At 49.1% G+C, this 24,356-nt stretch overlaps 1 protein-coding gene across 5 annotated transcripts in view; it reads left to right on the plus strand.

The window, feature by feature from the left end:
- Positions 1–24,356, plus strand: part of mark4b (MAP/microtubule affinity-regulating kinase 4b) — a 59,705-nt gene that overhangs the window by 21,685 nt on the left and 13,664 nt on the right. For all 5 annotated transcript variants that reach the window (XM_064303524.1, XM_064303523.1, XM_064303525.1 and 2 more), the window contains exons 4-13: positions 10,565–10,613; positions 12,108–12,173; positions 15,393–15,463; positions 15,568–15,624; positions 16,549–16,779; positions 18,995–19,120; positions 19,884–19,983; positions 20,563–20,672; positions 21,212–21,401; positions 22,620–22,831. In XM_064303524.1, the coding sequence (XP_064159594.1) occupies positions 10,565–10,613; positions 12,108–12,173; positions 15,393–15,463; positions 15,568–15,624; positions 16,549–16,779; positions 18,995–19,120; positions 19,884–19,983; positions 20,563–20,672; positions 21,212–21,401; positions 22,620–22,831 (1,212 nt within the window). The remainder of the gene's footprint in view (positions 1–10,564; positions 10,614–12,107; positions 12,174–15,392; positions 15,464–15,567; positions 15,625–16,548; positions 16,780–18,994; positions 19,121–19,883; positions 19,984–20,562; positions 20,673–21,211; positions 21,402–22,619; positions 22,832–24,356) is intronic.

The raw sequence follows: 24,356 nt of genomic DNA on the forward strand, positions 1-24,356 counted from the left end.
TTACATCTGCAGAGCCCCCCCCCCCCCCACTCAGTCCTCTCCCCTCATCCCCCTCTTTCTGCCTCCTCATCCAGACACGGGACGGTCCCTTTCGCCCCAGGCGACACACACCTGTTCAGACGCCCCGTATTTTTCACATTTAAAAAAATCTGAATTTTGTGCTCCACACTAGGCAGTGAAACAGTGAGGACCAAAGCCCCTGACCCTGCGGAGGCTGTGAGAACAGGAGGTGCGTTGCCAAAGGCAGCTATTTAAACCGCTCGGCGTCGCCGGACTGCGGCTGTCTGGGCTGGCAGCGGAGGACGCGACCTTGCGCGACACTGGCGTGGTGCGCCCACGTGTGCCACCCTCGTGGCATGGGGTTTGCTTAATCCGAAGGGGCGGGCGGTAGCCTTAAGCTAGCGGGTCCCGTGTTGCGCCATGTTGGCCAACAGCTGCCTTCTTTGTTTGCTTCCTCCTTTCAATCTCTCTATGCTTTTACGGGATTCTCGATTGCCGATGTCGAATGCCCCCACCCCCGCCACGGCTGCCCCACCCCCAGCCCCCTTCACCTCCTGAAGCTGTGCACAAAGTTACTTCAGCCAGGTCTGGAGATTAAATTGGGCACCACCTCCCTCAATGCCACGTCTTTGCCTGGCGAGGGGTGGAGTTGGGGGGCAAGTTCTGGACCATGCAGCCACTCAGCTGCTGCTCTCGAGGCCCGAAAGCTCAGCGATTCAGCGTGGGCTTTATGGGGCGGGGCTTGTGTGTCTCCCATTCATGCCCCAGCGACTAGGGACCGCATTCCGTACGGGCAAACAATGGGGACGACTGACCAGGAGGGGGGGCGGGGGCCTCAGGGGGAGGGGCTGGGGTTCGGTGGTGGGGGTCATGCTGAGGGGGCTGCCACGGTGGAGTAAGGGAGTCCTGAGAAAGGGGCCCAGCCACGTGAGCGAAACCAAAGAGAACCAAAAAACTGTGCTGGAAAGAGGTCGAAGGAGTGCGTGTCTGTGTGTGTGAGGGCCCTGTGTGTGGGTAGAGACAGGAGGGGGGTAGCTTTGTGAATAGCAGTGGTACAGACCTGAAGAAAGGCAGAGACCAGGCGGGGGGTGGGAAGCGGCCGGTGGGGGTGGTGCTTTCCCACACAGTTGTTGCAGTGAAAGGGGGTAAGCGGGGTGCCAGGTGAATCGCTCCGACTGAAGTAGAACGATTTCGGAAATTTAGTTTCCCCCCCCCCTCCGACACAGGGACTAGAACAGATTCACACGTGTGTGGTGCTCAATGGCACCCACTGCCTTGCCGCTGCGCTGTAAGGGGTCGTGATCACGCGCCGTGGCCCGCGTCCTGTGGACGAGTCATCCTGCAAACCTCTCCTGTCCCACCCTGGAGACTTTGGTTAAATAAATCTAAATATTTGTGACGCTTGACGTAGACGCCCGGTCGACCCAACGTTACTCGTTGTTAAGGTGGGCATTTCGCGGTCACGCGCGGTTCCGCGTGTCTCTCCGGTGGCCTGCAGTTGAAGCGTGGCGGGGTGCCCTTCTGCCCCTCGTTAAGCGAAGGAGCAGGGGAGCTGGCGCACAATTCGGGCTGGGACGTCCCGCCGGAACAGGATCAGCGAGACTGCTCTGCGTGGAGCAAGGCCTGCTGGGAGAGCGGCGGGATTTTGGAGCAGAACCCAGCAGGGAACCTCCCAAATCCTAAAGACCGTCCCCTCCGCCTCCCCATCATTCCAGCTCCGCTAACCGCGGCTTTTAGCTGCTCCTGCCGGGCCCATCTGTCTGGGCCGGGCCCCTGGCGCGGCGCGCTCTCTCTCGGGCCCCTGAAGAACCACGCGGACGCTCCGTGTTTGCAAGCTGCTCGCCGGCACTCTGCTAATTCGGCTGTGTCCGGTCCCCGGAGTCTCTCCCGTCGGACGCCAGGCCTTCCTTGCACAGTCGTGCGGCCAACGCCCAGTAGATCAGCGGCTCTCACAAACGACGCCGCCAGGGGAAGTCTGGCTGCTTGTTTGCCTCCAGACACTCCTGTTAGCAGATCTGGATGTCAGTAACTGGAATTGCTTCACTTTACAACAGCTGGTTGAATGTTGGCCTACCACTGGTGCATGAGGCTTATAGCCAGAAGGTGTAGTAGAAATCGGCTGTATGCACATTGTGCCTCAGAAAAACACCACAAAATATCTTATCTTATACAAAATGTATACACTTTAAATTTAAAACCCTCTTAGTTCTCTTTTCCCAGTGTAATGCTTTTTCTGTTGACTATGTACATCCAGAAATGCATTTGTAAAAAAGACATCTGGATGTAACATGCTATTTTTTGGCTGCTGATGTTCTGCAATTTCTGTGGAGCCCAGAGAAGTTGTTCAGTTGGACAGTTAATTGTTGTGAAGCCTCCCCCCCTTGTGATCGTCCTGGAACTATGCCCCCCCCCCCCGATTCCATCCTGGATACATCTCTGAACCAACCAGAACCAACTTCCCCAAGTCCCATTACTGCACATGCTCAGTAAGCTCCACGGGCCACCTTGTGTGATATCTCAGGGGGCAGAAGGAGACTGAGAGGGAAACTTAATGATGCTCTGATACAGGAAGTGAGTCATACTTATAAAAGACCGATATGCTCTGGCTCTCGCTCTGTCCCTTGGAACTGAAAACTAGTCACACTGTACAATCACAGGTCCTGTTTGCCACATTAGAAGTCCAGGAAACGGAGATCTGTGAATTCTTTGCTGATGTGTTGTTTTAATACTCTTTTTGCATTCACAAATGGCCAAGAAATATTTTTAAATGATTCTTGCAACAAAAAAAAAGAATAACGTATAAAAGCCTGAGCCGGCTTGCTTTCCCCTTTGGACGGGGGTTAACTGGGTGTTGGTCACGTAACAAAAACCTTAGGTCCAGTGAAATCCTTTCTACATGTAATATGGAAATGAGGCTCTTGCCACTCTTGTGCGGGTAATGCGAGTTGAAAATGCCTGTAGCATTGCCCCTTCTCTGGATGCGAAGAAAAGAAAATATTGTTTCGCCAAAAATGAAGAGGCCTGCAAGAAGTGAGTTTTATTTCTGGAGCCCACGGGCACTGCATATATTTCTAGAACCCGTACGGTTAGTATTTGCGGTTCCCATTTTCACCCAGAACTTGTAGCGGAGCACAGTGGAGTGGTAAGTACTGTAGGCCTACCGTTAGATAGCGACAATCAAATAGCCTTCAAGTAGACTTCTGGAAGATTTTATTAATTTGGGTGTAATGGCCGGTATTTATGACTGCTTTAGAGTCTTATGTTAGTGCACAATAGCTCAGTGTTTCTACGTTATTGCACATTGAATGATGTTCTGGATCAGCTATACAATAGTAAAGCGTAACGTATGTAGCTTTCTTTCATTTTGTCTGGTGGTGTAAGGATACTGCATGGGATAACCTGCTCTAACCAGCTCTAACCTAGCTAGAAATGCAAAATGGTTTACATATGACGTGTCTTACGAATATGAATGTTAATGAGCACAGGATACGCGCCAACCCTGTTCTTGTCTGCTGAACAGGTCACAATAATCTAATAGTGGTTATTACGATTTAATGGCTGGGTTAAAAACCTGAAAGAAATATTAATAAGACAATCAGTTGTCACTTCTGGGGAATATAACCAGAATTTGAATTGAGTTTTCAGGACCTGCAGACAGGTCCAGGCTGTGATTTGTCCCAGGGGAACAGTGAATTGGGCCAGCAAAGAGCTGTTGGGATTGGCTGCTAAGAGCTTTTTGGTTCATTAATGCTTCAGGTTGCTGGGTGCCTTGTCCTGCTAATGCCCTGGGTTCAGTGCAGTGACACTCAACACAGCTTGTATATGAATGATGGAAGCATCCTTCATCTTGTAGCATAGCCATGCTCAAATATCAGAGGCATAAAATTTCACTGGCACCTGCATGAGTAAACAAAGCTTCTCTGCCATCTGTGTTCTTGTGGCAGTGTCTTAAGGTTTGTGTCATTGAGATTTGCCTTTTTAGTTTTCATAATAATGTGATAGTGGAAATGTATGCATTTGGGAAGTTGCCGGGCTATTAACATTATTTTTATTGGGACAACCCATAGATTAAACAACGCATTTTGTGCCAGATATTTTGACCGGCACAATTCAGGGAGTCTTGCATCTAAACTCTGTCGGGAGTAGAACACACATGTTTCTGGCCTGTATTGTTTGACTGCTTGTTTTTACCCATGAAGCCAAAGGCAAATTTCCCCAGAAGTATACAATAAAGAATCTTATCTATCTACCGTCCTGGATTCTGTAATTCCACCAGGCCCGGCTGAGGGAACATTACCACCCCTTTCTGTCAAGAGGCGGACTGATGTGACAGTGATGTTGCACTGCACAGACCCCCCCCCCCCACCCACCCACCCACACACGGTGCGGGACCTTAAAAGCCCTGTGAAAGAGGCTTGTTGGGGGAGCAAGGCCACACTTGGGCTCCTCAGAGGGCCCGGGGACTGCCTTTGCCATAATGGGCAACATGAAAGGGCCCCTCATTAGCATAATCCAGCCTGTTTTTGTGAGGAGGGAAGCTGTGGGGAGAGATGGGGGGGCGGGGGGCAGCTGCAGCCTGCTCATCTGATCCGTTTTGGGGGCGCTCACTAGTTGGAGGTGGATTGAGGAGAATCACAATGGGAGCGGCATCAAAGCATGAACCCCCCCCCATGTTTTTGCAGCGTTTATCACCGATGACGCCCGTGCCTCTCACAGGAGCGGGTTCAAACGGTTCGGCTGTCTCATTTTCTGCTCGAATGTACCGCCGTTCATGGCTTGACATTCCAGGCTGTCTGTCGGCTCAGTGGAACAGGTCACATGACTAAGCGTTGGGCGGGGGGAGGGGGGTTGTTATGTTCAGGCAGGGAACATTGGACCAGGATTAAGCTGTCTGAGGCCCAGGGGCGGCCCGTGGTGATTGGCTGTTTCTCCTTAATGAAGCTCCACGTAAATACAGGGAGAAACTGGGAAGGGTGCAGAATGGGCTGTTTTTATTCATCCTTCAGGAACAGGAAGCGAGGCTGGGGGGATGTGTTCGTGTACGTGTGTGTGTATGTGCATGTGTGTGTGGGGGGGGGGGGTTGTATGTGGGATACGGGCAGCTCCACTGTTGCCCTCTGCCCGGAGCTCCCATGTGCAGGGGATTGTGGGACTGATTTGACATGGTTCCCTGAGGGAATGTGTGGCGCAGGCTGGCCAGAGAAGAGCCCGGTCTTAATACCTGGGTCACCATGGCAACAGTGACGTGGGGCACTGCCTGGGGAATGAACCAGGAAGTCATTTATGTGAGAGAGATGGAGAGATGCAGGGAGAGTGAAAGATGGAGGGAGGGAGGCTTGGGGGAAGGTTTATCTGATTATCATCTGTAGAGCTCAGGTGAACAGCTGATGCTCCCTGTCTCTGTCAGTTCAGTTCGACAGGTCACAAAGGGTCTGTGTGTGTGCATGCGCGTGTGCGCGCGTGTGCATGTTTGTGCATATGGGTGCCGTTTCTTGGGGCCATATTTGCATGCAAATGGATGATGCCGCTCGCGTGTGGCGGGGGGAGAGATTATTCACGCATTGTCACTGTCTGTGACAGAGGGATTAAGTCCGTCAAACATGTGCAGCGTTATGTAACCTGTGCAATTCGCTGTGTGAGAAGTGAGGGGAAGCTTTGTGAGCGCACGCCCTGCACATCGCTCGCCCTGCAGCAGCAGGTATTCCGCTGCCAGTGAAACTTTACGGCATTCACAGCTGAGACCGGCTTCTCCCTGCAAACGTCCCACAACAAATTGGATGTTGAAAAATTAATAATAGTAAAGCGGTGAATAAAATTTACCGCCTGTTAAAAAATGCTCTCAAAAATACACGCGTGTTCTGCTGTGTTCCCTGCGGATGGCAAGATAATATTTGCTTCTGCGTCAGAGGACCTAACTGCATATTTGCAATTCACCTGGCCTACATTTTCAGTAGGTGACTCTGGACCCATTAAATTCCTTGGCAGTGTGAGGGAACTTCATTGGGCCTATGTTCCGGAATCCAATTACTTTATTAGTGGGTGTGTCCAGTGCTCGCCAGAAGCGAAATAAGTTGTTGTTTTGCTTGGCGGTACTGTGATGTGACACTGGTGAGGGAGGAACATCTGCTTTTCCCCCTGGGGGATTCCGCTATGGCGTCACACCCCACCCCCCCACCCCACTAGCGTGAGCTCACTGCCAAAGCAGGGAACGCCTCGTTTGATGTGATGAGATTCCATACTGAACAACTGACAAGTAGGATAACTTGAATGGGCAGTTCACCTTCTGAGGTAAATCTTTTGCTGCCAAGAAGATCCTATTATGCAAGTCATGCGATTTAACAATGGTTAATGTAAACCGCACTGGATAATGTTATAACTTGTTACTACTTGGCTGGTACATTTTAAAGGCTTTTGCACATATGATGCAATAAAACCAGATAATGCAGTAACTTGCTGGCTATGTTAAAACACATGTTTAACAGATAAGGTAATAACCTTTTCTGGATAGTGTCATTTATTTCTTTGAACTTATGACTTTATCCATTGGTTTTTAGTAGGGACATCAGTTTATCTAGGGCTCCCAAAATGATTTCAATCTGCAGTGTCATCTAAATCCCTTTGAAGTCGCTATAGGGATTGCATTGTCACAATTGCTTGACTAATTAGGCAATTAGGGATCAATTGTGACTCTTATAAAAGCAATTGGTTGACATATTAGTCTACAACCGGGTGGCAGGAAAGAATGTGGCACGGACGGAATGTCAAACACAGGAAGTCTGTAAGCGACCGGGTACAACGGTACCCTCCTGGCACACTGAACACCCACTGGAGCCAATTTGCAATGAGTTTGCAATGAGTCCTTTTAACTAAGCACGAAAAATAGACCAGCGTTTACAGACAAAAACATCAAACGAGGCCTGCAGTGAACACCCAGGGCGAATCCTCTGTCGGTGGGGGGAAGAAGCCCATAACTGAGCAGTGGCCAGATGTCATCCGAGATTTGACGGAAGCATTTTTAAGTGCTAACATTTCTACTTGTAAAAAGCTGACGATCCTAAACTACCCAAATTTTCAAATAGGCGTGTTGGAAATGGCAGGGGCATTTCAACTTGAGCCAAAGTACATGCTGCAGCCTGCTTACGTTAATGAAAGATGGCCGCAGATGAGTCCATTGGCACACGCGATTAGGTTTTACGCTTTTTGCTTGTTCTGCAAGGAAAATCAATCGCATCCAATTTAGAAGTTACTCTTGCCAGCAGAGTGTACCTTGATGCAGCAAGTTACACAACATTCACATCAAATTGAAATAGAAGTTGATTTCACCATCGTAACTGCATTTGTCTCGGGTGAGGCAAGCTTGTGCGTGTGTTGTAAGCATGCAATGAAACCCTCAAAGGCATGGTGCCAAATGCAGTTCATTTAAAATGCAATGTTCACATTGTGGCAGTTGCAATTAGCATTTGGGCTAGCAATTTCTCCAAAGCTGACAAATTTGTGGGAGTAGTCAAAAATATTTTTGAGCATTGTTCAAGCAGAAATTTGCATTTTACAGTGCTTCTAAGGAGCATGATGGGATGAGGTTGAGAGTTGACCACTCAAAACTGAGGCTGTATTTGAGGATTTGACAAGTGCTGCACTTCCTAACTTCGTTGCTTAAAAATTATTGCTGCACGAAGTATTCATTCCAAATGTTGCACAGACTCCAAAAGAATACTTCTTAGCTCCAGCCAACTATGATTTAGAATGATGTATCTCTTCCTCAGTACAAGTTTACACTAAACAATCCCTGACCTTGCCATGACCTCATCATTTTCTTCCTTGGAGCTTCTTTCTGACCTCAGTCTCGCCATGTAGAAAGGTAGACTGTGAAATTAGGAAAATCAACCCAAACATTATGATGTATCTAAGATGAGATTTATTCACCGCAATAAGTATTACTTGTGAGTAGCCAGTAAGCATGATTTTCTTTCTTGGTTCAATTTGGATGTTCATGCCTTGGTAACTGCATATTGTTGCATAGCTTTAAAACAGTTTTGTAGAGTGATCTACGAGACTGGTTCTGGATAACTTTAGACTTTAGCTGTCACCTCACACTTTTTAGTTTCTAAAGAAGATTATCATAACAGAAAAGTGACTACTGTAATTACAGTGGCCTTCAAAAACGTCTCCCTTGCTAAAGATCACCAAAAAATATATAGAAAATAAACAACACTGGGAAAAAATGGGAAAATTATAGTTTTTATATAAAGACAATAATTCAGAGGAAACGGTTTTTCCCCAAGTAAGCATAGCTAATTTGTTCACTGACTGACTTTAATATGTGAATATTGCACATGTTGTTGATAGCATAGTTTTGGAATTTAGCTTGTTTAGTTTCAATGGCCTATACTGGTGAAAGTTGAGTTTTAACTTTGCATCATTTTGATATCACGAATTTGATATGTATAGAAGATTTTTTTACTTCCTTTTATAAGTTGTATCAAGCTACATGACCGTGTTATTAAATTATTCATAGATATTTTTTTACCCACCTTTTCACACGAGAACGACAGAATAGTGCAATAATTACATTATTACTTTATCTGTGCACATACATTATTGCACTATCCAACAATTTATTGTATTATTTGATTTTAGTACTTCATAAATTTTTAAGTTATGACAGATTATTTGATTATCGGTTATTATTACATTATCCAGACTTGTATTTAGACTGAAAATGTGTCAGTGCGCATTGTCGCATTAATGCTTTCACTCTGAGTTCACCCCTTTTTCTGTCTGACTGCATTTGAGATGGAAAAATCAAACACTGAGTATAACATACACTGCGGTGCACGTTTCTGTACACAAGCCGCACTGCCTCTACTCACTTTTGACCTAAAAAAAAATGATGTTCTGCTTTTCCTTTAAATTTCTCGAGCTGTGTTGGAGGCATCTTTCCCCTGGCTGATTGGATGATGTCCTGTGTGTGTGCGTGTGCTTGTGCGTGTGAGTGCGTGTGCGTGTGTGTATGTGTGAGTGTGCGCACGTGTGTGTGTGTGTGTGTGTGTGTATATGTGTGTGTGCGCGCGTGTGCTTGTTTGAGCTTTTGGCCTATGTGATCAAGCACAGTAAGTGTACGCTGTGCCAATTAATATATTGCCTTATTTAATTAATCAATATTGTTCTATTAGGTTAATTAACAATATTTATATTAATTGACATATGATTCCTTGTCTACTGTTTTCTTATTTTACTGTTTTGTTTATATATGTGTATGTGTGTGTATGTGCGTATATATGTATGTTCATTAAGAGAGTGCACAGAATATAATGTCCCGGGAACAGTGGCAGGGCAGGGGTGTTTTCGCTCAGCGGTGCTGGGGTAGGTTTTTTTGGGTTTTTGTGTTTTGGAAGAATGGGCTTAACGACGCAGCATTCCGATGCAGCCGCGCGCGCATTCCTGCCATTGTTTCCTGTCACTGTTTGCGTCTGTTCCCCTGCCCGCGTGAGCCGGTGAAAGCCGGCTCTTATGACATCCAGATGGCTTCCCCTTTTTCTGCCGCCGTCTCCTGGTTTCTGAGAGGCGTTTGGGCGCGCGTGCCGGAGGCCCCCAAGACGCGCGGCTCCATTTCCCCCCGACCGCGGCGCTCCGTCGCCCCGCCCGGCTTACCCGGCTACAGCAGATGTCACGAGCAAGACGAGAGAGCTGGCGAAGGAGCCGAGGGGGACGAGCGGAGAGAGGACGGCACGAGGAGCGAGGAGAGAGGGGCACGGCAGGAGAGGGGGACGAGCGGGAGAGAGGAGGCACGAGGCAGGGAGGGGGGGGACGAGCGGGAGAGAGGGGCACGGGCACGAGAGAGGGGGACGAGCGGAGGGTGGACGAGCGGGAGAGAGAGGCACGGGCAGGAGAGGGGGGACGAGCGGGAGAGAGAGGCACGGGCACGAGAGGGACGGGGAGGGGGGACGAGGCGGGAGAGAGCACGGCGAGAGGGGGCACGGGAGCACGGCACGAGGGGGGGACGAGCGGGAGAGAGAGGCACGGGCACGAGAGAGAGGCACGGGCGAGGGGGGGGGGGGACGAGCGTGTGTCTGACTCACTCCCTAACTCCGGGGTGTTGAAGCGCACCGGCACATAGAGCACACAGTAATCTTCCCCTGCTATTTCTAGAAAGGAGGAAAAACTAAAACTAAAAGAATCAGCCCTTCTTGATCTGTGGCGGAAGCCGAAACAGTGGGTTGGTCTGCTCGGAGGTGGCAGTCTCTGTCTGGTCATGTGGTCCCAGGGGAGTGGAACCTGCAATTATTTGTGGGGGGGTGGATTCTCCTGAACTCAGTGTTTGTATGATTGAGTGGAGGACAAATCTAATATCAATCTGTTCTTGATGTCTTTCAATCTATTTTTGTTCAGCTATGTTTATTGTCTTGGCTTAATGTTCACCTGGATTTGGAAGAAGGATAATGTGATTTGTAAAAAAAAATAAATAAATAAATAAAGAGGTGAATACTGCAATGAAATGTTCTGTATGGTTGATATTTGAGGTATGGCGATCTCAGTTTGACCTTGTCTTTGTCTCTCTCTCTAGCTATTTCGAGAGGTACGGATCATGAAAGGCCTCAATCACCCCAACATAGGTGAGTGCCGTGGCCTTAACTCCTTTCTCCTCTGTGTGTCTGCAGAAAGACTGGGGAGACCAGGCCAGTGCATTGCTATAGTCTAGATCAGCCAGTGCATTGCTATAGTCTAGATCAGCCAGTACATTGCTGTGGTCTAGACTGGCCAGTGCATTGCTATAGTCTAGATCAGCCAGTGCATTACTATAGTCTAGATCAGCCAGTCCATTACTATAGTCTAGATCAGCCAGTGCATACATAGCATAGATTAGCCAGTGCATTACTATAGTCTAGATCAGCCAGTGCATTACTATAGTCTAGATCAGCCAGTGCATTACTATAGTCTAGATCAGCCAGTGCATTACTATAGTCTAGATCAGCCAGTGTATTGCTATAGTCTAGATCAGCCAGTGCATTACTATAGTCTAGATCAGCCAGTGTATTTTGTTCCAGTCTATACTGGCCGGTGCATTTTGTTCCGGTCTAGACTGGCTAGTGCAGTGTTCCAGACTGCAGAATCCAGCAGCTGATGCAATGTGATGGGGACAGTGTGTGGAGCTGCACTCCAAGGCGCCTGGGCAGTGAAGCGCGTTCAGCTCCCGCCGCGGGCCGCGCGGTCTTCCCACGCTTCTCTTCCGCCCCCCTGGCCTTTTCGGGCCGGAGAGGCGGGGGCCCAGCGGAAGGGCAGGCCTGCCGCGGGTCGCTACGTTTGCCCTCGCTTGGTCTCCCGTGTCTGTCCCGACCTTGCTGGTGCGCCAGGCCTCTGCCTGTTTGCAGACAGACAGACTGACAGACTGACAGACAAACTGACAGGCTCAACAAGGCCGTGTGGGGGTCTCTCTCCACTGGGGGGGTACTGCTTGTGTTCTGAGGGCTTGAGGTGAAGTCGTGTTTGGGGGGGTTCAGGCCTGGTTTTTTCCCAGTATTCTGTTCTGTATCCGCTATAAAGCGTCTTTGTGTCAGTGTCTCTGGAAAAGGCGCTATGCAAATAAAATGGAACTGAACTGATTGAATCAGGCCTGGCGTTCGCCATCGCTGCCCAACTCGCCCCAGCCCAGTGTGAACACGCTGAAGACTCCTTTCTGCAGACTCAGCTGCGCATGGCCCTGGCTGTACCTGCAGTGCCTACTGTATGCAGCACTTTCATTGCTTCAGTCAGTGGTGGCATTTCATTGGCTGTTCCACAGCTTTGGTCTGTCTATTGGGCCAATCCCCAGGCTGCTCACCGGCAGGCTCTGGGTTATGTCAACTGTGGCCATTTACAGGGTGGTCTTCACTCGCATGCCAGTCCTCTGCTACTTCCTCCTTCTGTGCTCCCTGGTTTTTTTAATGGTGACTTGTTGGTTATCACTAATTTACCTACCAGGTTATACAAGGGTTTTGTAATGTTATGGTAGTAATAATAATAATAATAATAATAATAATAAATGGTCTTTATTTTTCTACACAGATAGGTCTGAATTCCCAGGTGCTCAATATCTTGTGTATGTGTTCGTCTCTCTCTCTGTCCTACAGTTCAGCTATTTGAGGTGATCGAGACGGACAAGACACTCTACCTGATCATGGAGTACGCCAGCGGAGGTGGGTGCCGTCTCTCCGCCCTCACGCTCTCCGCTCTGGTACTGCGTTTAGAATGCACGTAAAGAGGGGGGCCGCGCCCTAAAATCCATTTTTTGGCGGTAAATGGATGTGTCCGCCGACGGCGTGTTCTAAAGAAGCGCGGCCGCTGCGTGGTCGTGCGGGCCAGCTGGCGGATTGAGAAGCAGCAGCGACAGGCCGCGCGAGCTACTGAGGAGCGCATTCCAGCCGGCACTCTGGCTGATGAACAGAAGACACCGCATCCACGAGGCCTGCAAAACATGATTGGGCGCTCCGAATTTGGAGAAAAGAAAAATCTGAAGTAGCCTATTCAAGCTGGCTGAAATATTTTGGGTTTTCATTAGTATAAAGGGTCTAGGTGACCTGACCGCCTCTGGGATTGTCATGACACAAGAGCTCGATATAACACAATAAAAATAAATCTCACAAATGCGCTTGTAAGAAGCTTCATGTGACGTGCGTCAAAAGAAACAGATGTCTGCTTTCAAAACATTGGGGGCAAACACGATGTCTCTCATAAGTTGAATTTTTAACGTAGCACGTTTGTTTAAGCAAATTTGTGCATTATCCTTGACTTACCATTTAGTGCAATTAAAATGTTTTTGGTATTTCTTTGTCCCAAAGCAAAGGGTCAGCTTGTCCTTTGGTAAAAACTACATTGGTAAACCTCTTCCAGCATGTTTGGTGACTAAACACACCCTCAGGGACCTTGAAGCTGCGTTCACCAAATCTGAGATCAGGCGTAGACGTGCGCACGCTTGTTTGCAGCGGTAGTTAGCCGCTGGACCCTATGGGGAAACATTCAAATGGACCCTGTTCAGTCTAAGAGCAAAGTGGCTTGACCTAAAATTCAAGTAATGCGGTTTAGCAAGTGCACTTTTTCATTACCTAAGCAACATTTTTGTTAAATGAAGTGGCTGCCAAACACCCAGTGTTGTGCTGGAAACGAAAAGTAAGCAGCTATCTAAAATCCATTAGTGAATGCTAAGGACAAATGCAGGCTGGACCTAATTAGGGCTGTTGTACTCATGGACCTGTTGCAAAATATCCCCATACAGACATTTCTATCTGTTGAGAATCCGTGAGCGGTTTGTGACCATAAGGTGACCCGCTTAGGAGATAAGATTCCAGACTCTCCTCGACAAGAGTGTCTTGTTCGAATGAAAAGAATTTTCAAGGTTATAAAACAATCAGGCAGCTGGTATAGATTTGTTCCCTTCTGTAGGCACTACATACATACATATACAGTATAAATACATACATATATGCATACATACACGCATACATACATATATGCATACATACATACATGTGCATGCACACACACCACACATTTAGACGCACGTTCACATGCGCACGCACACACACACACACACACACACACACACACACACACACGTTATGTTGACATATCTGTTGCGCTATCCTTCCTCTCCTTGTGTCACTGTTGTGCTGAGCAGTGGGGCCTGGTCGCCACAACACAGTCAAACATCCCCACAGTGTGTCCTGACAGCCCGCCCCCTGCTGGCCAAGCAGCGGTACTGCGCTTCCACAGAGCCGCTCAGGCAGCAGAGCCGAATGGCAGCGCTCTGCCAGAGAGGAGCCCGATCGCTCCTGACACAGAACGCGCTGTTCCCGCGGCCACGCTCGGGCGAAGCGTGGCGTTTGGGCGGGCCGCCAGCCGAGCGCGCGGAGAGGCAGAGGAGCGCTCGAGGCGACGGGCGAAAGGCCGCGTGACTCGGCCCTCGTTTGCGTCGGCTCGCCGAGCAGAGGGGGAGAGCGGCCTCACCCGCCGTTCCCGCCACCAGACCCGCGCGTATAACCGCACGCACGCACGCACGCACGCCGGGTTTGCTCCGCTTCCTCTTTCTAAACTATGAGGCCTGCGACTTGATCTAGTCCACTTGATTATGACATATGAAGCACTGGGCTGCTAGTTAATAGCAGGCTAAAGGATTAGCCCCAAGACCATTAAAAAGCCAAGACGGAGAGTGTCCGTTGCCTCTCCCTTAGCATCCTGGGGTTGTTTAATGTTATTTCTCTTGGCGTTCTCCCCCATGCCTCTGGTATGGGGTTAAGACATTTCTGTCTTGAGATTTCTGTCCTTGTCGATAAATCTTTTTCTTTATCCCTCTCTGTTTTCTCCTATCGGTGTGACCCCTTGTTCTTTTCCTCAGTCTCTCTCTCTCTTGCTGTCTCGGTCCCTGTCCCCATGTTGTGTCCTTCCTTGCTAATTCTTCCTTATTCGTGTCCCTTTTGAAGTGCCACCCCACCCTCACCCCCTCGCCAAACGGCTTGGCACATCTGCATCCCTCTCCTCTCCCTCTCTCTCTGCCTCTGTACGCATTTGCCTCCAGCTTGATACACAAACACACACACACACACGAGCACACACAGGCATATCCTTTATCCTTTTCTGCTCAAACGAATGGATGCACACTAACACACTCACTTTTGTACATGCACTGACACACGCTCGGGCACACAGACATACACATGTGTCTGTCACATCAATCAGGCATCCGGCTTTGAGCCTGACTCAATGCACCTCAGACAGGCTCTCTCTCTCTCTCTCTCTCTCTCTCTCTCTCTCTCTCTCTCTCTCTCTCTCTCCCTCCCCCCCCTCTCTCTCTCTCTCTCTCTCTCTCCCTCTCTCTCCCTCCCTCCCTCTCTCCCTCTCTCTCTCTCTCTCTCTGCCCTCTCCGCCCCCCTCTCATTAAGCGTAGCCTCAGTTTTTATCCTTATCCTCTGACTGCCTCCTGACTTTCAGCCTCCTTCTTCTGCCTTTTAATGAGGGAGATATTTAATCTGTCCCAACACACACACACAAGCGTGCGCATGCACACACACACACGCATATGCATGCAGACAAGCACAGACACAAACACAGATACACACAATGCCGGCTGAGCATTTTTATGATGACTGACATTGAGTGGGGAAAAACAAATAACAATCCTATGATAGTCCTATGATACTGGTGTAGCCATTTGCTTCAACGAAAATGTATATTATGTTCACTCACCTTATTACTATGAAAGGCAGTGGTGTAATTTTTTTATGGTGAGATAGTGGTTCGTATTGAGTCAGCAGTGATCACTATAAGATCCAGATATTCCAAGCTGAAAGGTCTGAGGATAATTCTGTGAGCGCAGCTCTCTGTGGGGAGTTGACATAGTTCATGCGGTCTCTTTCTCCCAGGTGAGGTGTTCGACTACCTCGTGTCTCACGGGAGAATGAAGGAGAAAGAAGCACGAGCCAAATTCCGTCAGGTGAGCCCCCACGCGACGCAAAGCACGGACATAGCAGACATCGTTCCTTTTCACCAAGCTAACCGCCGCCTGTGCGTGTCTGTCTGTTGGTCTCTGTCCCACAGATTGTGTCAGCCGTCCATTACTGTCACCAGAAAAACATTGTCCACAGGGACCTCAAGGTGAGTATGTGGCTGCTGCGGAAGTCCATACAGGTTATCAGTATGTACAGGTCTCAGTGCCGTATTACTTCAGGGGAAAGTTAACTTTCTGGGGTTTTTCATATTAAGTTTTGGTGTATGTTTTCAGTTGGCCCAGACAGTTTTATATGCATTGAAGGATATTTCAGATATTTGCAGAAGTTCATGACAATCTTACCAGCTTTACAATGGCTGGTATTAGGTCATTCTGGTCTTAAGAAACCAAATATACTTCAGGTCACTTTAAAGCAGCTTATACCGCAACACTGTGCCTGCCGATGTTGTGTGTGTGTTTATTACCCAATTATTCTTCAAGAAATTGCGTTTAATATTGCAACCTGAGACTGCAAGCTTCCTGTATCAGCATTACTACACAGGTCAAGAGGTTACGCTGCATGAGAATTGAGAAGGAATAAAGTACTGGCACAATATAAAAACTGATACTTAAATCCTTCATTGCACACTAAAAATATTTGAGCTATCTGAAACTGAAAAGAATATAAAAAAGGTGAACGTCCCCTTTTAAATTTTCTAATAGTCATCATCATAATGTGGATTAAAAATTAAGATGTGCTTTGAGATCATACGGGTGTAGGCTTCCTTATTTTACACTGTGCGTGATTGGCAGTGCCTGTCCATGTGGTACTGAGCAGTTTGAGCCTCGCAGCCTCTGTCTGATAGGCTGCAGGCTCATAAAGAGGGCGGTACCCCTAAAGCGCCTTTCCTGCTGAACAGAGAAACACCCTCAGACTAATTTACGCTTATATTGGGCCATACTTTACTTTTCAATAAATAATAAACACGCAAGGTTTGGCTGCAAACAAAAGCGGTTTGATTAGAATGACTAGGCCTGAAACCGCCTTAGCCTAGCGTCCCCTGACCCTGTCCTGCCTCGATGGAACGCAGGCAGAGAACCTTCTGCTGGACGCCGACTCCAACATCAAGATCGCCGACTTCGGCTTCAGCAACGAGTTCACGCTGGGGAACAAGCTGGACACGTTCTGCGGGAGCCCCCCCTACGCCGCGCCCGAGCTCTTCCAGGGCAAGAAGTACGACGGGCCCGAGGTGGACATCTGGAGCCTGGGCGTCATCCTCTACACGCTGGTCAGCGGCTCGCTGCCCTTCGACGGGCAGAACCTGAAGGCAAGCCCCCCCCCGCCTCTGTGCCAGCGGGAACCCAGGGGTTCCCTAACCTTTTTCTGACGCAGCCCTTAATATGAATCTCCACAAATTTACGTGAACCCGACACCCCCACCCCCACCCACACACTCGACACACCACGATACACCACGGCCTCTCATGCCTCATTGTAGTTGGGTGGCTGTGATGTTCGACATGTAGTAAAGAGACAAAAAATTACCAGTATCAATTATTCCCCCCCCGCCCCCCACCCCTTATTTTCAGCCGACCCTATCCTCAAATCAGGCAACGCCACATGCGATCGCATCCCACAGTTGTTAACTGCTCTAGTGGGTCGTGGGCGGGGTTGAGGTGGATTGCGAATTGACAAGTGAAAAAATCATTACTGGTATACAACGCTCTTATCCTTGGAGAATTCAGATTGGCCAAAGCAGACGCTGCAGAAAGTGTATGCGTTGCGGTATGCTGTACATGCCATCGTTTGGACATCTGTTGACAGATGAGTCACAGCATGCATGTGCCCATTTCCTCATTGCGACTTTAAAAATCTGCCACTGTTAAAAATTCATGGGGGAAAAAAAATTTAAATACCAAATGTAACCAGTCTCGCCAAACCCTTTTGAGCCAGGCAGCGCCAGTTGGCACTGGATTCTTCTGACCTGGGGGCATGAAATCAAAACCATTAGAAAAAGGCCCCCTTTCAATCAGTACCCTGATTGGATATCATTTCAGCGAAGGATGTTCAGTGGTTCGGTGAAAGTGATATCCAGAAGTGCTCTGCTGCAAATCAGTGACGGGAAAGCGTGTGGGTTCATATACAGATGAATAAGTGCGGCTGTCTTCTGTTGCTTCTTCCTGACTGATATTAACCAATCAAAAAAACGCTCTGCCCCTGACCAGTAAAACGTGATTGGTTGTAGTCGTTTATGCTGTTGAGACGGTTCTGCCCGTTAAGCGATTGATGACCCTTTGCTTGCCCCGGCAGATGTAGGCTCTACCCTGGTATACTGGCCTTGGCCCAGCCTCGGCTGTTATCTCATAATGATTTTTTTGTGTTGGGTAAGCTGATCCTAGATCAGTGTCAGGGGGCAGGAGGCCGTGGGAGCTGCTCGTCACCGGTAAACATTAACTGAAGGCTTTCCGTTGTGACGTGGCTGTTTACAGAAGTCCTGTTCCATGCACTGACTCAGTTCTTACCCAAGTGCTGCTGGATTTTTCCCCCCGCTCCCCCCTTCGATAAATTAATCACTCTCTCATGAATCTACCCCTTGTCTCCCAGCAGAGACTAGTTTTGTAAACAACCCCCTAATCCCAGCAACCACGCGCTGCCAGGCAGGACTAAGGCTGGCATGACCCAGGATTCGTGCCCCAGGGTGGGGGCTGAAAGCTGGCCCGGAGTGCATTAACCCGGGAGGCCTTCTTCCAGCTACACCAGCGCACCCGCATAATTTCATATGTATCGAGTGTGCAGAATGTGAGGTTAATGATTAGCAGGGGCCAGAAGGCCGCTCACCAGTGAGCCTCTGTTGCTGAACTGCTGGCTTGATGCCCTGATTAAGAACTGTCCTATAGAGAGCACTGCGTTCAGCTCATCTGTAACATGTGTAAATGCAATTTTAAGTGCATCAGTGTCATGGTCAATTTCCTATTCTCTCTGCCTGTTTCATGCAGTCTCTTTATTATTACATTACAGTGGTAAATATGTATGTATATATATATATATATATATATATGAACACGCACACATATACATTGGAAGAATATGAGTATGAGCAAAGAATGCTGGATAAATTCCACTTTATTGTTTATCAAATGTTTTCTGTGCTGAGCAATATGACAAATTCTAATTGCATAATCTTGTTGTGATTATATAATCTCATTATTAACATGACATCATTTTTATTCGGAAATTGACCTGTCGTTGACACCCCTTGCATTTAGTACTTTTTGTGCCTTCCCTTTGCCGTGATAACCTCACTGAGTCATCTCTTTTAATGTTTGAAGAGATGGGGAACACATAACCAGGTTTTAGTCGAAGGTTTTTAGGTACTTGCTGGTACCTTCGGAAGCAGAACAGCCCCAGTACATCATACGTCCGCCACCGTACTTGTCTGTAAAGCTTTGTGTTCTGGAGTTTTGGGTGGAGCCGGAGCTGTGTGAGTGTCGGAGGCCTGTGCACTGACTGCGCCGAATGTGCCTGTGCTTGCCACACCTGCAGGAGCTGCGCGAGCGGGTGCTCAGGGGGAAGTACCGCGTGCCCTTCTACATGTCCACCGACTGCGAGGGCATCCTGCGCCGCTTCCTGGTGCTCAACCCCACCAAGCGCTGCACCCTGGAGGTGAGGAGGACCAACTGCGGCTGATCGGAGGGTCTTTCTGTTGGAGCTTGCTGCTATGGCCCAAAGCTGAAGGCTAATCACAGGGGCTGGGGGTGGAGTCTTACCTCAGGACCCTGAGATGTAGCCAATCATAAGGGCTGGGGGTGGAGTTCAGATTTCAGGACCCTAAGCTGTAACCAATCACGTGAGCTGTGGGTAGAGTCTTACATCAGGACCTAAAGCTGCAGTCACCAGATTAGTTATTTAGCTAAAACAGGCCCTTTGATACAGTGATATAAGAAGTGGTCCAGGAAGCACAACTCATTTAAATCATTTACGTTCTGCCTGATAGCATTTCAGTCTGACCTGAGATCAACCTTGATATGGTCCCTTTTGTATAGCCAACTATATCAATCCTACCAAAACATGTGCTTCACTTAGGTTCAGTGATAGCTTTGAAATGAACTCCAAGCTTGCTATATTTGCTTTTGTGTTCCAAGTTTATAAATACTGTAGAGCTCAGTTACAATAAAAGCGTAAAATCAATTTGTCTAAGCTTTCCCTGGGAATAAAATGTTGGTCCTGCTCCTGGTGTCAAATGACAGAAACCTTCACTGAATGTTGTCTGTCCTGTTGTCATAAAAGTTGCAATTCGATATTAACAACAACCCCCCATTCAAACCAGCTGTGTAAAGTTAGTCAGGGTTTCATGCCGTCCAGGCCCTGGCTCTGATCTGTGCTCGATTGTTCCTGTCTGTGCCCCCCCGCCCTGTGTCCTCACCAGCAAATCATGAAAGACAAGTGGATGAACGCCGGGTACGAGGGGGAGGAGCTGAAGCCCCACGTGGAGCCAGTGGAGGACTACAACGATGCCAGCCGCATCGGTGAGCGTTCCGCGCCTCGCGTCCCTCGTCTGTCCCCGCCTCCCTCCCTCCCTCCCTCCCTCCCTCCCTCCCTTTCAGGCCTCTCTCCCCTGGCCTGGCACCTGGCCGCTCCTGCGCCTCTCAGATCCGTCTTCTCCCCATTTCCCGGGTAACGTAAATGCAGACGCAGTGCGTTTGGAATGTGTTCTGCGTGCGTATGCATCCTCGTCCTCTCTAAGTGTTATTGGCTGTGGCCAGTAGCCAGCGGTGAGGTCACATGGGGTCCTGAAGGACCCATCTTTCTTCGCCTTCTTTTTTTTTTTATCCCTCTCTTTTTCTTTTCCTCTTCTTTCCTCCCTCTTCCTCTCTCTTTCCTTTCCTCTTAATCTCTTTCCCTCACTCCCTCCCTCTGTATCCCCACTCTCTTCTTCCATCCCCCCTCTATCTCCCTCTCTCTCTCTATCCTCCCCTCCCTCTGTCTCCCTCTCTCTCTCCCACTGTATCCCCACTGTCTTCTTCCATCCCTCCTCTATCTCCCTCTCTCTCTCTGTCCTCCCCTCCCTCTCTCACCCACGTGTTTTTTTTCTCCATGCCTTGCAGAAGTGATGGTGGGGATGGGATATTCCCGTGAGGAGATCAAAGACGCCCTGACCAATCAGAAGTACAATGAGGTCACAGCTACCTACCTGCTGCTGGGCCGTAAAAATGAGGTGAGCCGCACCAGCAGGGGGCGCTGCCAAAGTCTATTTACAACACGCTGCAGGGATGGCCAAGGAAGGATAGCCATTGTCTGTGCCCACTTTTGTTTTAAAACAACTTTTGTTTGTAGTGATTAGTATATATGAATAAAGTGATAAAGTTGGTCATTGTACTTTGGAAATATCCTTCACTGTATAATTGATGCATACTGTAAAAGTATGCATATAGAAAAGTTTGTATATTAATTATAATTTGTAATTAGCTACTATCAAAGATAAGTATTTTAGCTATAGCCAAGAACAGATTCCCTGCTGGGATTTGAACCCACTGTCCACTAGGACTAGGTCAAGGACCCATGCACAGAGAGTAATGTTTAAGCACAGCCCCACGCATACATACATGTGTGTCTTTGTGCGTGCATGCGAGTGTGCGTGCGCACGTGTCTCCTCAGTAGATCCATCTGAGCCCTGCGCTTGAGATGCGAGTGGTCGTGAGGGTTATGTTCCATTCCCCTGACCCCAGAAAGTTCTGTTTGTGGTTGTCATGACAGCTGGAGGGCAGCGAATCGCGGTCAGGCAGCAGCTTGTCCCTGGCGCGGGTGCGACCCAGCACCATCACCAACGGCACCAGCAAGCACGCTTCCTCTGCTGCCGCCTCCTCCTCTGGCTCCGCCTCCTCGCACAGCAAGACTCAGCGGAGCGCCTCCACCTACCATCGCCAGCGGCGGCACAGCGACTTCTGTGAGCGTCAAATCACACAAGCCCTTACTGAAACTGGCCCCAAATCACACAAGCCCTTACTGAAACTGGCCCCAAATCACACAAGCCCTTACTGAAACTGGCCCCAAATCACACAAGCCCTTACTGAAACTGGCCTCAAATCACACAAGCCCTTACTGAAACTGGCCTCAAATCACACAAGCCCTTACTGAAACTGGCCCCAAATCACACAAGCCCTTACTGAAACTGGCCCCAAATCACACAAGCCCTTACTGAAACTGGCCCCAAATCACACAAGCCCTTACTGAAACTGGCCCCAAATCACACAAGCCCTTACTGAAACTGGCCCCAAATCACACAAGCCCTTACTGAAACTGGCCTCAAATCACATAAGCCCTTACTAAAACTGGCCCCGAATCACACAAGCCCTTACTGAAACTGGCCTCAAATCACACAAGCCCTTACTGAAACTGGCCCCAAATCACACAAGCCCTTACTGAAACTGGCCCCAAATCACACAAGCCCTTACTGAAACTGACCCCAAATCACACAAGCCCTTACTGAAACTGGCCCCAAATCACACAAGCCCTTACTGAAACTGGCCCCAAATCACACAAGCCCTTACTGAAACTGGCCCCAAATCACACAAGCCCTTACTGAAACTGGCCCCGAATCACACAAGCCCTTACTGAAACTGGCCCCAAATCACACAAGCCCTTACTGAAACTGGCCCCAAATCACACAAGCCCTTACTGAAACTGGCCTCAAATCACACAAGCCCTTACTGAAACTGGCCCCGAATCACACAAGCCCTTACTGAAACTGGCCTCAAATCACATAAGCCCTTACTAAAACTGGCCCCAAATCACACAAGCCCTTCCTGAAACTGTACCAAAATCACTCTCTGATGCATGTATGTCACATCATGTCAGCCGCAGTCTTAGATTAGATGAACTACTCTGCATCCAGAATAGCTATATAGACACTGGCTAGCTGACAAAACAGTAGCACTTTCCATTTTAATTAGACCACAGAAATTGTAATGTGACCAATGGCCATGTTCCATAAGGAAATATGAGTCTAACTGCATTACTATAAATCCACAATATTGCTCCTGTGCTTGTCAGTTTATGGCAGTTTGCTGACTCTCGCTGTAAGGTGTGCCTGTGTGAGCCGCGTATCTGCACAGGCGGTTTTCCTCCTCGGATGGCTTTAACGACCCTCCCAGCCCTCTCTCCGGCGGGCCCTCCCTGCCCGTGGCGCATCCCAAGCGCAGCCCGACCAGCACGGGCGACGGGGAGCTGAAGGAGGAGCGGCTGCCGTCCCGCAAGGCCAGCTGCAGCGTGGTGGGGAGCCGCAGCATCCCCCCCTCCAGCCCCATGGTCAGCAGCGCCAACAACCCCAACAAGTCTGAGATCCCCGACCGCCGCAAAGAGATTAACGCCACCACGGTGAGGGGGGGAGGGAGAGAGGGAGAGAGAGGGAGGGGAAGGAGGAGGGAGAGGAAGGAGGAGGGGGGGGAGATGGAAGGGTGGGTGGACAGAGGGGCAAGAGGCAGATGGAGTGAGAGAGGGACATGGCGAGAGAGTGTGACAGAAAGGGGAGAGGGGAAGAAGATATGGGGAGGGAATGAGAGGAAAGGGCGGATGGAGTGGAAAAGGGGGAGGAATGGTAAGAGGAGAAAGCAGAAATAAGGCAGTGAGAAAAAGGTAGAGGACTGCAGTGAAGTGAGATTGAGTTGGACAGAGGAGAATGACAGAATGGACGCGGAAATAGAAAGAGAGACCGGGGGGAAAAAAACAAAAAAGAAATGACCGGGCCATGGACCAGACGTGTATTCCCATGTGTTTGTTTTTATTTCCTTAAAGTTTTGGGACATGTTATAACCTACATCGTGAGGTTTGAATCTTTGATGGAGCGCCTGTTATCACTGGCAGCATTGCTGTAGCTAACAGGAGGAGGAGTGCTCAGCATTAGCGCTGTGGACTGGGGCCGTCAAACGTTTGTGGGCTGTGTTAAGGCTGACGGTTACCATCAAAAACTGACGAGAAATCGCGGAAAGCACCACAGCAGGGAAAGACTGCCAAAAAAAGAAGAAAATGGCAAAAATCTGTGACGCCCACGACTTCCCCGGCGAAGCCCAGCCATAGCAAAAAATAATTCTACTGGAAGAAGTAAAAAGACGACCTAGAACCTCCCGCAGAACGTTCCCGTTCCATCCCAGCAATAGTTAAGCTCTTCGCAGCATTATGCTATCTTACATCTGGATCATTTCAACTGACAATTCCTGGCGCAGCTGGAAAATCGCTGTTCGCATTTTGTCGTTCGCTGCCTGTAGAGCTAGACACTCTCTTAAGGTGCACCAGCAGATAATCAGTTCCCCCCACATCCAATAAAGACATTCAGTGCACTAAACAGGTTTTTGAACTGCACTGTTCAAGCTCTGCCTGATACACACGATGCTAATAGCAGGTAGTCCCATTCGCTGATTGCGTAATTAGCCGCAGTTGTAGCAAATAAGATGTTAAATTCAGGCAGGCTGCGAACGTACCGACGTGCCCTCGTCAGGCCGCAATTTGCGACGCAAGTTTTATGTGCATGTCTGGACCTGAGAGAGTAAGAAGAGGGAGGGAGAAAGAGAGGGAGGAAGAAAGGATGAGAGGGCAAATGACAGAGGCCTCCGAAGAGAACTGCGAGGTGATGTGGGCTAAGAATAGGACTTTAGGGGAGGGAAGTGTTCAGCAGCAGATTGTGTGCGTTTCCTGTACTTGCTGTCTGTGTTCTCATCACAGGCTCTGCTCCTGGTCTGTGGAACTGTAAGTGTGTGAAATGTAGCCCTCGGTCCACTGTGCTTCCCGCTCAGTCTGCCGGTCAGACGAGCTGTGGGCGTGCGGGTTCGAGTGCAGGCAGGACAGCTGAACGGCCCGGGGCGTGATGGAGCACGCCCACTGCGCCCAGTTACACCTGTGCTCTCCC

Source organism: Anguilla rostrata, chromosome 12 (genome assembly GCF_018555375.3).
Source record: "Anguilla rostrata isolate EN2019 chromosome 12, ASM1855537v3, whole genome shotgun sequence".
Taxonomy (NCBI): Eukaryota; Metazoa; Chordata; class Actinopteri; order Anguilliformes; family Anguillidae; genus Anguilla; species Anguilla rostrata.